Raw genomic sequence first — 14615 nt, 5'->3', positions numbered from 1 at the left:
GAGGTTTTAGTTTTATAGAAAAATTGTATGGAGATAACTTCTTCCTGAGCTATAAAAGTATCAGTAGAGATGACCTGTGTAATATATCCTATCACCACTTAGGTTGCACCTCACAAAAACAAACTGACACCACATGAAGGATGTAGTTGTGTAATGAAGAAATAGTTGGAACGTGCAGAACATATCTCAGGGTGGGGGGGAAATGGAAGAGATCTGGTGCCGTAGGCTCAGTCATACCAGAAAACACTGGTTTCTGTTTATAGGAAGACTAAATATTTGTTACTCTGGAGGAATTCTACGTAAACAGTGAGGGGGAGAATGAACTTTTGAGCTGTTGGTGTAAAGAGTTCTTGGGGGTTCTGTGCTATCTGGCTTATGAAAGTGTTCGGGTAGCTTCTAGTTTTGCACAGCCTTCAAGCATGTGGGATCAAGGGGTGACTTGCATATCTCTGGTATGACTCCTTTGGGTGGCTGGCTGGCTTTTTCAGTTAACAAGCATGTAACTTGAGTTGCTTAATAATGCTGACATGAAAAATACCTCACTAGACTTCAAAATGCAAGCGGAAGTGTGACTCTTTAACTCTAGGGCTAACATCCACTTGTGGAGAATGAAATGTAGATAAGTAACACCTACAACTGATTTGCATAAAATTATGTTCATTTTGTGAATGATACCTTTTCAACACCCTGTCTCCCACAATACAAAGGCACAAGCACAGCAGTCTTACCTACCACTGTTGTTCCAAACACCGGTGATCTCCCATTTTTTGTATAGGAATATGCAGTCAGCATCCACATGTTTATAAATTTCATCTTTGAGTCACTTTTTTGGTATAAGTAAGAAAATAATGGCCCCTTGGTATTCTAAATGATTTTTGTCTGCCACAGAATTTACTTATCCATATTGTATTTCCCAAACCACTAAGGCAACTGCAGTTGTGAGAGCAGCCTTTCATTATGGCTAACTGTGTGCAATAGCCGGCTAATCCAAGTAACTGAAAATTCTTGCAGAAGATGGATTCTAGTAACTTTCATAAAATGTGAAATATCAGCTTATGTGTTTTGATCCTAAATAAGGATCTTGGATTTTTGGAGAAATAACTCTTTGTGCAAGATGTACTTGATTAATATTACGCCTGTTACACAACATTAGTGATGTTCTGATATGAATACTAAGTCAACTTGACAGGCATTTACTAGTCTAGAAGTAGATTTTACAGAAAATCATTAAATCAAAGGCCAGTGAATTGTTGCTCAGTTTGGAAACCAACTCTGTTCTACTGCTCAAAAAGCTGTTTCAGAAAAACAAGGTATGAGGCATGCATCAGTTTTTATTTTCTTCTTGGAAAAGTCTTTGATTTTTATCTTAATCCTAATAAATCAAATCTACAGGCAGTTAATCTGATGTAAATAGGTCTGTTATGGTCACGTTTCTTTGACTATGACTAGCTGCCTCATTTTTGTCTTAGGTTCTCCCTGTACTTCTTTATCAACCTCAGTTTATCAAAAGATTAAAGTCCGAAAATAGGTTTTCATTGGTAGTGATACCTTTGGATAATTTTCTGCAGACTTGGCTTTTTTTGTGAAAACAAGCCATAATTATGTCTTTTTAGTATTGTGAGGTTTTGGAGTATACTGAAATACCTGAAAGAATATATTTTTGACAGATGGTATAGCAGTTCAGTTGTCTAAAATAGTTCTCGAAGTGAAGGGTGTAGAGAATGCATGTTCTTCAACAAAGCGTGCACATAACTTCTGTGTATCTTTAACCTTTTACCTTTATCTCGCCTTCCTACTCAAAAGGTCACTGTTCTGAAGAGCTTTTAACTTCTTTTGTTTGTAACAGCCACTGTGTTCATCTCTATTTGTGTTTTTGAAGTATTGCAAAAGAAAGATCAATAAACAATGTTTATTATTTAAAAGATCTTGCAAGGCACAAAAGGAGTGAGGAATGAATTACTGAGTTAATTAAAAAAACCCTACTACCTTTACTCATTTTTTTTAACTGCAAGGAAGATTATCTCAGTGACTGAACTGAAAATGAATTGTCTGAGCGTTCAGATTTTCGCATCATTTAGTTTCAAAAAATAATCCTTTTAAAGTGATGTCTGATGCAACTCGTAAGTAGATAGCTACATACAATCCAAACAGAGGAAATGTCTCTATTTCAGATCAAAGAAAATACTCCTCCTTGCAGCATAACTTTAGAAACTGTAGGCCTTGATCCTGCAGGCATTTAGGCATACATTAAACCTAGCAATGCCATTTGATTTCTTGTCTTAGTTATTATAATAGTTCAGTAATAGCTATGAAGAACAACAGCGTGTTTCTGGCCTTTTATTCTGTATTTTGATTACACTCTTCTTTTGAAAAGTGTCAACCTATAGAACTGCTTAAAACATTGTCTACTTTTAGGCTTAAATTATTGATCTCACTGCTTAAGCTTGCAGGAGTGCTTAGGAAGGTTTTTCATTAAATGCCGAAACCATAGGTGTTTCATATTAAAAAAAAGTTTGCTGAAAACTCCATGGATGAGAAAAAAGTTTAAATCTTTTATGGCAATACATGCACACCTTACATTTGTTTGTAAACCAGTTGTGCATGTCTTGAGACCAAGTGATACAGTAGTCCTCAGGTAATAGTAAGTGACAAATTCAATACTAATAGATAAAAATTTCTGCTATTTAATATAAATAAGTATTAAAAGAAATGTATACTGAAAGAAATAATCTATTCAAATCACATTTAGTGGTAACTTTATCCTAATTATTACAGCAACAGTATTCCTACTAGCAAGTGAAGGCTGGTGATTTTCATAAATTCAGACATTGACTAGCACAGTTATGGCTATACAACAGTATCTACCCAAGGATGGCTGCCCTGTGCACAGTATTCTGGAGAATGTGAGCTAAACAACCATCTTGGAGTGAAATTAACAAGCTCAGTTATAGATAGGCTTTCAGGTCAATACTGTAGTTCTGTATTAAGACTTAAACAGTATGTGGTGATAGGAAGGAGATGATAATGTTGAAGTAAGGGATGACAAAAATGGGATCTGTTATGGCCTGTCCTATTCATTTTCCCAGTTAACCCTATGTATATGTACTCCCATTCTCCCGCATGCGTGTTCTCTTGATTTCTTGGTAGGTCCACTGGCTTAGTCTAAAACAATCCATTCAAGTCTCCTTGTGTTGCCAGTGCACTAGAAGAAATACAATCTTAGGTCCATATGGTACATCCCTTACTCAGATATAGAGTATTAGACAGCTCCTGTTATGAATTGCTTCGCTTAATTTCTTCTGACAGTCTATTTTCCATAGGGCTGTTCTTAACACATGCACATCTGTATACTGGGACCAAGCACCTTATTGATTGGGTGGGTAGGTGCTGTTGCTGATGCTGATTCACATGTAGCACCAGCAAGGGTTGTTGGTATTGCTGAGGTCATTTTTCTCTTTTCTTGCCCAAGTTGCAGTCAAATGTGTAATATGTTCATCTCTTAATCCCAGAGTTGTTTCAGATTCGAAAAGTGTATGAAACTGTCACTACGTTGCTTGCAGTTGGTTCAGTTTTACTTTTTTTTTAAACCAGGTACTGCTACTGAACAAAGTAAAACTTCAGTACTGAGGGAAAACTTGAGCAGCATGGTAAAGGTGTCAGAAGATTTTCCAGTGGTATAATAATCCTGTATGTAGTGGTTTATTTCATTTTTTCCTTTGACAAATATCTTAAGGGATTTTCTATTCAAGCATCATAGGGGATAACTTTATTCAAAAAAGATACTATAGTTGGAATTTAATTAGAGGTTGATACCCTGAAGGTGTCTGTTAAGAACTCAGTTTTTCTGTTCTAAGGTCAGTGAAACTGTCTTCATACTGCAGATAGCAGTATAGAATTAACCGTGCAAATAAGAGGGAGGTAAAAAGCTTACAGTAAAATTTAAGATTCAGAAGTTAAAGAATATCCTACTTATAGGTATTTGTTATCTAAAGGGCTAGCATTTGAGCAGGTGATGGCCAGTGTTTCTTTTGCATATTACAGGAATCGTGTTACGAACTACTTAAGGGTTAAGAAGTTCAATATCAAATCAAAGCTACAAGTTAAATGCACACACTTTTTAGTTTTACCTCAAAGCTTTGGGGTTTGTAGGTGGTAAGAATTTCAGAGAGGAAAAGAAGCTACATGTTTGCATTATATTTCTTTAACCCTATATCTTCTGATACATTACTGTCTGTATTTGTGTATGTTTAATGTATAAGGCCATATCGTGTAATAGACATATGAAGAAATTGCTACTGAGAGGTGGAACTCCTGCAGTTTACTTTCCATATGTAGGGCAGTGAAACCTTGATTAAAATCGTATTTGGATATAGTTTTTGAAAACGGGTTTAGGCATTTGGCTATTGTTAAGACTGATAGGCAGCTGAAGCTGTCACACACACACACACACACACACTTTTAAATTACCTTGGCTGAATGCTTAAGTGATTGTCATGGTGAGTTGATACCATTAATGAGAAGTGAAATAAGGAATAGGAGTTATCTTTTAAGGTAATTTAAGGGCATTAATTTAGCTTCACAAAAGGTTTCTGGGGTATTTCACTATTGGACGAAAAATTTTCAAGCTACTTTGAAAAGTATGTCTTATGCATAGCAAATGACTAGAGATGAATAAACTGCTAGTGACAGTTGTACTTATTAAATACTGTTAATTTAAAAATTCCCATACTACTGTGTAGGTTGGAGGACATATGTGCCATAATGTATTTCTTGTCATAGGTGTATTACTCCTTAGTTGCAGTGTCTTGCAAATGTAAAAGTTGCTGATGTAGTTAGTGTTTTTAAAAGATCATTGACCCGTCAATCAGACTCTGACCATTTCAGAGATAAAAAGCTAGGCTTCCATTGGCTCTATGAATAGAGCACCTTTTCACAAATTAAGAAATGGTGTAATAATTAACAGGCATAATGGATATGTGCGTTCAGGTTTTGGTTATATCTTTATGAGCTTTAGCTCCTGTTATCTTAGCAGTTAACCCCCTGTCCACCCACGGATCCTTTAAATAAGTGATAAAAATAAATCATTTTGTGGCAGTGATATGCTGGTAATATGGTTAGACTGATAGTTTTCTTTATTTTAGAAGACTTGTAATAGTCTGGAAGAAGAATTAAAGCAAGACAAGTTTAATAACTAATTAAATAAGTACTAACTCTGTTCTAAAGATAGCATAAAAATGATTGTTTAAGCAATTTTACATATGGAAAACTTATACAAACTTAAAAGCATTTTTTTAATTTACAGATGTAAATGATTATAAGTACGGATGATTACTGATACTGCAGCTGGTGTTTTTAATATAACAAACCACTCAAATTGCCAAAGCAGGTCCCTTGCTAGTGGACCTATTAGGTGAGTCAGGAAGTAGATACTAATCATTCCTAAGATCTTAAGAATCGAAATTGAAGGCTTTGGAAATATAAATGCTTCAGTTTCAAAAAGTCATCAAGTAATAGAAAGATTCGATTGCTTTGATGTAGTATCCTTATACTGTTTAAAGGTATGAATCAGGAAAAAACACCTAAGTTTAGAGAATTTTTGGAATTGGAAAGTTAAGGAAAACTTTCTGAAATTACATATAACATCATTAAAGAGGACCGAAAAAAAAAAAGTACCCCAAAGAGATGGTTAAAGGGGATGAGAGGTTTAGCCACAAGAATATTATTTTTAGTAAGAAGAATGTATCTAGTTGAATCTCAAGGATAAACATAGATTTTTATTAAGACCACAAGTATGGCAAGAAGATACTAGCTTTGTCTAATTGAGACTGCATAAAGAGTAAAGAGTTTGTTTTCCATATACGGGGTGTGTGTGTGTGGAGATGGTGGAAGTGGGGCTATTGAGATGCATTTAGGTTTGTATTTTATTGCTTTTGTAGGTTGACAAAATTTGTCTTTTAAAAAAATTTTTTTTTGCTTGATAATCAAAAAATGAAGCTAGTTCCCATGGTTTTAGTCATAGGGATTTTACAGAATTACAAATATAAAAACAAATACTGCTCTTCAGTAATTTTTTCCTTGAAGGGTTAAACAGAGTAATTTATTATTCAACATGATTTATAGGAAGAATGCATTTGAAATATAGTACGGGATACCTCTGCTGGAAGTAGGGTCAAGTACAACTACATTTCTAGGATCTTAAACTTATTTTCCTACTGACTAACTTTCAGTATTGAAAAGACATGCTTAGCCCATGAAATATGTAGTTACATAAAAGCCTTCCTTTAGTACTGTTTTCTTCTTAGCTATAAGGTGCAAGAACTTGCTTTAGTACAATACAAGAAGCCCGGAATTACATTCACAAGAAGCAGTCTAAGACATGACAGTTCTTAATGTTGAGTACTTTATGCTATGTATGCTATGGTATCTATTGGTATAAGCAATAGCTTATAGCCTCTAACCATATTATTCTAATTCTCACTTACTCAGCATCCAAAGTGCCCTTCCATTGTCCTCATAACTCATCAAACACTCAGTGGATTCACTGACGGTGCAGTTGAATCTGTTTTTCCTCATAAGAAAACTTAGAGCTCTGTTTCTTACAGGCTTAATCTGAGGGTAAAGAAAATAGGTATGCAAATTATTTTGACCTGATCACATTATAATGAATTATTAACTTAATAAACTTATAATTAAATTAATAAACACATTATAATTAATATTTCTGAGATTTGATATACAAATGCTTGAGAGTTTTTGCAGAATTTAGATAAGCCTCTGAAATCTCTTCCAGGTTAAAAAGACATGTAACAGACAGACTGGGACAAGATTGAATCTTACACCTGTGGCAGGTCAGTATTCAGTCCTCGTAGCAGCTAGGCTGTTGAAATGAAAGAACTGTTCCTCATTGGACAAAGCCCAATTTGGCATTATTTCACCGATCTCTTAAGTTCTTTAGGAATAGCATAGATCTGTGTCAGATTTTAAGCACTTTTGTATTACACATGGAGAATAAAACTGTTTCCTATTTCATTTGAACCTTTTATTCACTTGAGCCTCCTTATTAGTAGACATTGTTCCATTATAGGGTATCTAAGGTTATCCATATGTAACCAAGGCAACTGAACTAAAAAAAAAAAAAAGCTGCTATTAGACAACACATTTTGAAATGAAAGAAATAATTTAATCTTACCAGTTGGGTTGCAGCTCTAAAGTTCACATAAAGTAAGGATAACAAATTCTGTTTGTTGTAGTGGATCTGTTCCTGAAATTGTTTTAACTCATGTATTGGGGAGACTTTTGCCTCTTACCTGCAAAAATTAACATCACTTAACTTCTTTAAGGATTCAACCTTACTGTCACTGTTTTTCCTTTCTTACCTGATACGTTATTGTGCTGAACTGTTCATTCTGTCTTTTTTTGCTGAGTTGTGTATTATTATTCTATAATTATGTAATATAAGGCTTTCAAAAATATAATTGTCCTTTAAAAGCTGTTTTATGAGCATAAATTTAAATGTATAACTGGAGAAATTTGGATACTGTATGCCAATGTAAGTGTTACTCGTTATGGAAAACTGCAACACTAGTTCCTCTGTTTTGTGGCTTCTTTGTATTACGTTGACATACTTAATTTCAGCAGTTGTACACTGGTTTTCTAGTTGCATCTATAATATACCTGAGTTTAGTGTTCCAGGATGTTTGTAGTTTTTTCTGTTACTATGAGCTTTGTGAATGTGCAGATTTATTGACCCCTAGTGGATTGTGAACAAAATGTCTGTTAATTTAATAAGTGTTAAATGAAAAATGCAAAAATTTTTGATTTGTTGTATCTTTTAATGTTCTTTCTTCTGCTTGCAGATGGATTAGTTCCTGAATTTCTCTGCTGGTGTTCTGTTTTCTACCTCTGCAGAATTCCCTACTGCAGTAATTTATTAACAACACTGCCAAAACTTATAAACGTGTAGTTAGGTGTCTGCATTTTAATGCATAAAATGCTTGTAGCTGTAGCTGAGTATTTTAAAATGACAATATAGCAGATAACTTAAAAATCTAAGGTTTCTGTTTTGTGGTGTGTAAGGTAGATAACTTTTTAATAAGCTTAGAAGTGTTTTGAACTTCAACAGTATGATAAATATGTGGATTAAAGCAACTTCTAAATTGTCTGCTCAAGCATCACTGTGACCACTTAATGCTTATTAAATACTTAAAAATTTATTGGTAATATCCTGAAATATGCCCTTTAAAATATTCACTTACCAAATACAGTACTTTTGTGCTAAAACAGCAATGTTAATTTATAGCTATGTAAATTATGAAATTCTACTGAATTTTTCTGAAATTTAAGAGACTCTAGTATATTTAATTTAGTTAAAATTGTTATTTTTTCCAGGGGATGAAATTGTCCTAACTGCTGTAAAAGTTTGAGACACTTATTTCACATCAATTAAAATGTAAATTCACATGATGTTAATTAGTGATAATAAATGAACTTAAGTCTGCTCAGGTGATAGAAGAGTGAGTAATAAAAGTTAGGTTCCTGGAAACTTTGTGAGGGTCTTTTCAGTACATACTGAACTTCACTACAGGTCTGCATCTGCTACATATTTCCAAGTATAAGAATCATAAATTAACCCCTACTGTAGATAATTTAGTATGTTAAATAAGCTTAACCCAGTAAATAACTTTTTTTTATCATGCATTTAATTTTATAAGCATTAACTAGTATTTTTACTAGTAAAATTATGAAGTATTCCTTTGAAATTTAGGTATTTCAAAATTAAGGAAAAGCTGAAATCGTTTTTATTGTGCTAGTGTTTAGTGTTGTAGTTACTGCATAAACCACACTGTTCAAAGTCAAACTTAGCCAACAATCAAAAATGTCGAAAAGATCTCAAATTCATATTTTTGTTGGAGCGCCCACTATTCCAAGCCAAACGGACATGTCTGAAGAAAGTAGTTTGGCACCTGCTGTTGAAAAATGGAGAGAACTCCACTGTTCATTTGATATACACAGTCTTTTTTCTGAAAAAGTCAAAGGGACAGACTGTTTAATGTTTCAGGCAGGAAGCTCCCCAGTCACAGCAGTTTCTGCAAATGATGACTGCTCTCAGCAGCCTGAACAGGGGCGATTAACAGCAGCAAAAGAGTATTTGTCATCTTTTGTACCTATCATGGGAACTTGTGCCAGTACACCCCAAAAGACCAGAAGTTTAATTAATTCTGATTGTCAAATATCCAGAGATGGACAGGAACCTGCAAACATAAATCCGGCTGCAGATCAACACCTTCCTCAAAAACTTGTGAAATCCAATAGACAATGTAAGCAGTCATGTGACTGTTCAAACATCACTGAAGTAAAAGCCAGTCATTTAGAAAAGGGTTCTGACATTTCTGATTTGGTGGCTAGTACAAAGGAGATTAGCATACACCTAAGGTCTGTGGAACAAGGTGTTCAATCAGATGATAAAAATGATCACCATGAACATCTAAGTCAATATCTGGATATGTTTTTCCCCAAAAATCAAGAGTCAAAACCAAGAGGAAAACCAAGTGGTTGTGTAGACCTTGCAGTGTCAACTGATACTGAATTTCGTAGTATAATGACTTCAAGTCAGGTGGCTGTTTTTGCACAGAATCACTTTAAGAACAAGAATGAGATGCAGAGAACTGTACAGCTATTAGAAACAGAAACAGGGAATAAATGTGAAGGAAGACCATGTGATCACTTTAAATTTGAATCTGATGCTGGAACATGTCTTAGCGTGGCTGAAAATGACTGTGGGCAGGAGTATACAAGTTCTCTCGAACTTTTCAGTTCGCAGTGTGATGAGAAAAACATTTGCTTTGAAGCTGCAAGAGAAGTGAGTGCTCATGAAAATACAAGGAAGTCTCACGAATCTCATGTTTCTGCTGTGCAATTTGAAAATGAAATCCGTATTGAACCTTTGAGCTCAGGAATACTGTGCTCTCAGGGAGAAAGTTCTCATAAGAGCTCTTCTAAAAGAGCCCACAAGTCTGAAGATTTTTTTCATATTTTCCCATCAACATTTAAAAGGCAGCTGAAATGCAAGAGAGCAAAATTGAATTCTCCTCCAGCTGGTCCTGGAATGAGAGTGGATCAAGAAAGGACAGAGTTCAAGCAGTCTCAAAGGGAACTACTGTCACCACTTAAGAACTGCTGCTGCAAAAATCAAAAGTACAATGTGTTGGTCACAATAGTACATCCATGTCTTATCAAAGAAATACAGATTAAGGCTAGACCAAAATCTTCGTGTAAAGTGCCAGTAGCAACAATTGTAGTTACTGACCAGTCAGAGACTGAGAGGAAGGTGGTGCTATGGCGTGGTGCTGCATTTTGGTCACTCACTGTGTTTCCTGGGGATATTGTATTACTTACAGGTGAGGATTCTTTTAGTTTTTTGTTTTTTTTTTTTTTATCTGGATCTTTAAAATGCCTGTTAGAACTAGACCGATGTATAATTATTAATTTCGAACTGTCTAAGCGTCTGTCAGTATCTTTATTACAGCACTTATATCACTCATATTGCTTAGTATTGGTTTGAATTCCTGTAGTCATACTGCCATTGGAACATTGAATATCCCATAGCAACTGTCAGTCTTTTATGTAGTCTCTGATCTGAGGCACAGCAGTGCATAGACACTGGTGCTGTGCTGTAGGTAGTCAGGTATATCCTGTAACTTATCAGTGTTTTAAAACAGCTGTTTCTGAAAATGTGTAAGTGCTGCTACAAACCAGATTACTAGTACGTATTGACTTCTGTAATTCTCTGTTGGACTAGCATACAGACCAGAAAATTGTGATGGTCGTATGGTCTCAGGATGTGAAATACTCTTTTCCTTATGTGAAGGATTTGTACCTTAGCACTAGCATCTTAAACTGGATTATGTTGTGAATTACTTACTGATATAGACTGCATAAATATATTGTCTTCAGTTCCTTTTTCTTATCAAGTCAGCTGGTAATAAAGATTCTTCACAACAAATCCTTTGTATTTGTTAATACCTAAGAGGAGAAAAAAAATCCATGATTAATAGAATACGTGTCATGTAAGAGAATGCAGTTCTATCAAGAACTTTATTATACTAGAGCTGGAGTTGACTAGAACTTGATAGTCATCTGGCCATTTAGTTTTTGCAATTTGAAAAAAAAAAAAACCCACCTTGTTTGAATACTTCCATGGTTTATTTTTAAGACGCATATGTTTCTTTGTTAAGAGTTCTTAAAGGGCTTACCTTGCAGTGGTAGTTGTTTTAAAATGATTTAGGATAGCTGGGCTTTCTTTGCTGCTTAGACTTTCTTATCCCAAAAGACATCAAAAGTGTTTCTAGGTAAGCCTGGTACTTTACTTATCTGAAATGTGACATAATAAATTGCCCAATACTGTTACCAATTTTGTTTATACAGTGCTTAATATCGGGCTATTAAATATTTTACAAGAATAATTAAACTACTGAGCAAATGTGTTTAAGTCTTTGTAAGTGGTTTTGGTAGGTTCTAAAAATCAGTTTGTTTCCAAGTGGTCTTTTTCAAACTCAGATCTGTGTATATAACTCCAGAAAATGTGTGGGAGTTACTGTAGTTCTGACACCTTACTGGCATCCTGCCGTCAATTAAATTTAGCAGCTTGCTCTATTGTCGGCTGTGTATCTCTTCTCTAGTATTGCTCCCCTTTGGTGGCTTCTTGTCAGTCTCCTGCTTGCACTGCATAGCAGCATTCAGCACTAGCAGGCACAGCGCTTAGATAGGTGTGATGACAGTGACTCTGCTGGGAAAGTAGTTGGTACAGACGGTTTTGTCTGTTGAGGTTGGCATGTAGATTGTTCTGCACCCAGAACGTAACGAGATTTTCCTGCAGAGACACTGATAGCATCTAAAAGCCATGGTTTTGGGATTCTGTAACTTTTTTCCCTTAAGTGGCTTTAAAGAATCTAACTAGTATTTGGCATTTTTGAAGGAAGTCCTTCATTATTGCTTTTTACTCTGAAATATTTTAAGATTTCTGTGCAGTTTTTTCTCTTACCATGCAAATTGTTCATTAGTAGCAGTTGAAGAAATTAAAGCAGATGTACAGCTCCCAGTGATCTTATGCAGAGCACTATATTATTATACTAGTTTCAGTTTGCCTTTCATACAGCTTTTCTGTCGATGTTCCATGGGAAATGGTAGTAGATGTTGATGTGCATGTTACATGTGTCTGAATTGTGGAAGTTCCTTCAGTTTACTGTCTATGTCACAGAACATATCCTAACTGTTGGAATGACTTGATTAATTATGTGCATTTCCAACATTTTCTGCAACACCCTTGCAATTATAAATGTCAGCCATAGTTGGCATATACATGAGATGCAGTAAGTCCTCAGTAATGAAGGAAAACCCTTGGGTGGGGGGAGGTAGCTATTTGAGAATGAAGTACACAGTAGATAATGAGGTTCTGAAAGAATAGCAAGCTGAATGGAGAGGATTCAAAATTAAAGGTCTGATCTGAAGCCAACTTCAAGATTTTTGGTTCTATAGCCAAGAATAGTATGATACATGTCAATATTCTGGATGCATGAACTGATAAATGGCTTTTTTTTTTTTCCAGATATCATGATGTATGAGAATCTTTGGTATGGAGAAATCATGCTGCAATCTACATTTACCAGTCAGTTACTGAATCTGGGGAACTGCTCAGCTCTCAAGCCAGAAGAATGTAAGATTGTGCATAAGTTTTTCCCCCAAAATCACAGCAAAATACCTATTCAAAGTAGTCCATTTTATTTGGAATGCCTCACAATACACAGGGTAAAATAGGAATGTGAATGACTGAGAGGTACAAAACACTACAGTGAAGTTTGACAAGAACACCTGTTGGAAAATGTGGGCATGATGTCATCAGATAGGCATGTGAAGTTTATGGCAAAGTTGAGTGGTTAACATTCAAAACTGAATCCTTTGAGCTTAATTTAAGAAACAGTAGTTATCACAGGGCTCAACTGCAAGAGGTTTGAGATTTCATGAGGATGAAATTGTTTGCAAAAATTTTAGAGACTTAAATGAATAGATAACATTCAGGGAAAATAATTAATTGCTGGTTATTTAAAAATAAAGACTTCAAAGATACATGAGCTATGGAGCAACAAAGGGTAAGGGAAAATACAGTGGAAGTATCATTGAACTTGCATTATTCTTAGTCTTCCTGATAGCTATTATTGTCAGCTATTTAAGACAGGTTCAGGGGTAAATGATCAAAAGGCTGTCCTTACGAACTTACAAAACCAGGTCTTTTTCCTGTTTTTGGTGTAACTTAAAATACCATAACTGCACTTAATGTTGGAATGTTATCAAGAGGAGGCAGATGCAGTACAGTTAAATTTTGGATCTAATATTTCAAATCTCAATAATTTCTTGCCTTAGAATTTCCTAAGTTTTGGGTTTGCTGGTTTAAATATGTACCAATTAATTTTATACTGCTAAGCTGAAAAAAAAAAAGAGGTCCCTCTAATTTTTGTTGTTTATACAAGTTTATCATATAGTGGATGGTGATGTTCTCCATGGCTTACTGGCATATGTATCATCAGAATTTCCACACTTTGGACACATTCCACGAAGGCAAGTTCAGAGACTGAATAGTGTTCAGTATGCTCAGCTAGACCAGCTTCAGCCAAATACGTTGGTTCACTTGATCTTAAAAATCATCAACATTGCCATATTAACAGGTAAGTTCATGCACTGGACTTCAACTTACAGAACTTCAGAACTGCCTTGCAAAATGACTATTTAAATTCTACCTATTGCTGCTTGTTTCTCATTCCATACTCCAGTGTTTGACAGGAGTCAGAAATAAAACCTTTGTGAAGATCCACTGAGAGGTCATAGCAGGTGAAATGGAACTAAGCAGGAAGGAAATAATGACTGAACTCAGCTGCTGAGGGAGGTTACTCCACACTCTGATCAATAGCGTACACATCTGTTCAAAAAGCACGCAGTCAGAGAGCACTGATACTCAGTGTTCGTGCTCGCTGAAGGATTGGTGTTTTCACTAAGGAATGATTAGTAGGAGCCCTGAGAAGAGATGGATACTGAATGTACAGTGAAGGAACATAAACCTGTTTTTAATGGCTCTTGGAAACTCACAGATGTGTTGTTGTGATAGCCTGCTGCTTGGAAAAGGTTTATAAAAATGTCACGTTGGACAGTGAAGTTTCACTAATTCAAACCTTGCTTTCCAGATACCTTCCATATAAGCCTTCTGTTATTAAAGGAATACTTGTGGTTAGACTCTAAATCCTGTGGTTTTTCAAAATGAAATGAGGAAATTATTATTTTAATATACTGTTCTAGGATTTGCTCTTTTCTTTGTAATGGAACTGTGCTCTTTCCTGATGCTTTATTCAGAACATTTTAATTATTTCTGTTTTTTTCCTAGTTAAAATAGATTTTTTTAAAGCTAAGCACTTCTGGTTTCTTATGTATCTGCATTTGTGTTATTTCTTTATTGTCCTTACTTGTATACCTATTTATGGAAATTTTCAATGCTGAATTCCTGGTGTGAAATTACAGTGTCTTACTGCAATACTTATATTTCCTTTGCATAAGCAGAACAGAAAGCTACT

The 14615-nt window shown here is 35.1% G+C and overlaps 1 protein-coding gene across 9 annotated transcripts in view; it reads left to right on the top strand.

The window, feature by feature from the left end:
• Window positions 1–14615, top strand: part of SHLD2 (shieldin complex subunit 2) — a 45122-nt gene that overhangs the window by 11230 nt on the left and 19277 nt on the right. For 7 of the 9 annotated variants that reach the window (XR_014587136.1, XR_014587137.1, XM_083845315.1 and 4 more), the window contains exons 3-6: window positions 6791–6848; window positions 7857–10397; window positions 12605–12712; window positions 13524–13718. Coding sequence is in view for 7 of the 9 variants with exons in the window: in XM_083845315.1 (XP_083701441.1) it covers window positions 8876–10397; window positions 12605–12712; window positions 13524–13718 (1825 nt within the window). In the remaining 2 variants the exon portion in view is untranslated. Of the gene's footprint in view, window positions 1–3591; window positions 3688–6790; window positions 6849–7856; window positions 10398–12604; window positions 12713–13523; window positions 13719–14615 lie in introns of all 9 variants that reach the window. The other 2 variants (XM_083845316.1, XM_083845319.1) reach the window with 1 other exon arrangement.

The sequence above is a fragment of the Anser anser genome, assembly GCF_964211835.1.
Source record: "Anser anser genome assembly, chromosome: 7".
NCBI classification, from domain to species: domain Eukaryota; kingdom Metazoa; phylum Chordata; class Aves; order Anseriformes; family Anatidae; genus Anser; species Anser anser.
The sequence above is the reverse complement of the archived record's forward strand: the minus strand, read 5'-3'. Positions and strand labels throughout refer to the sequence as shown.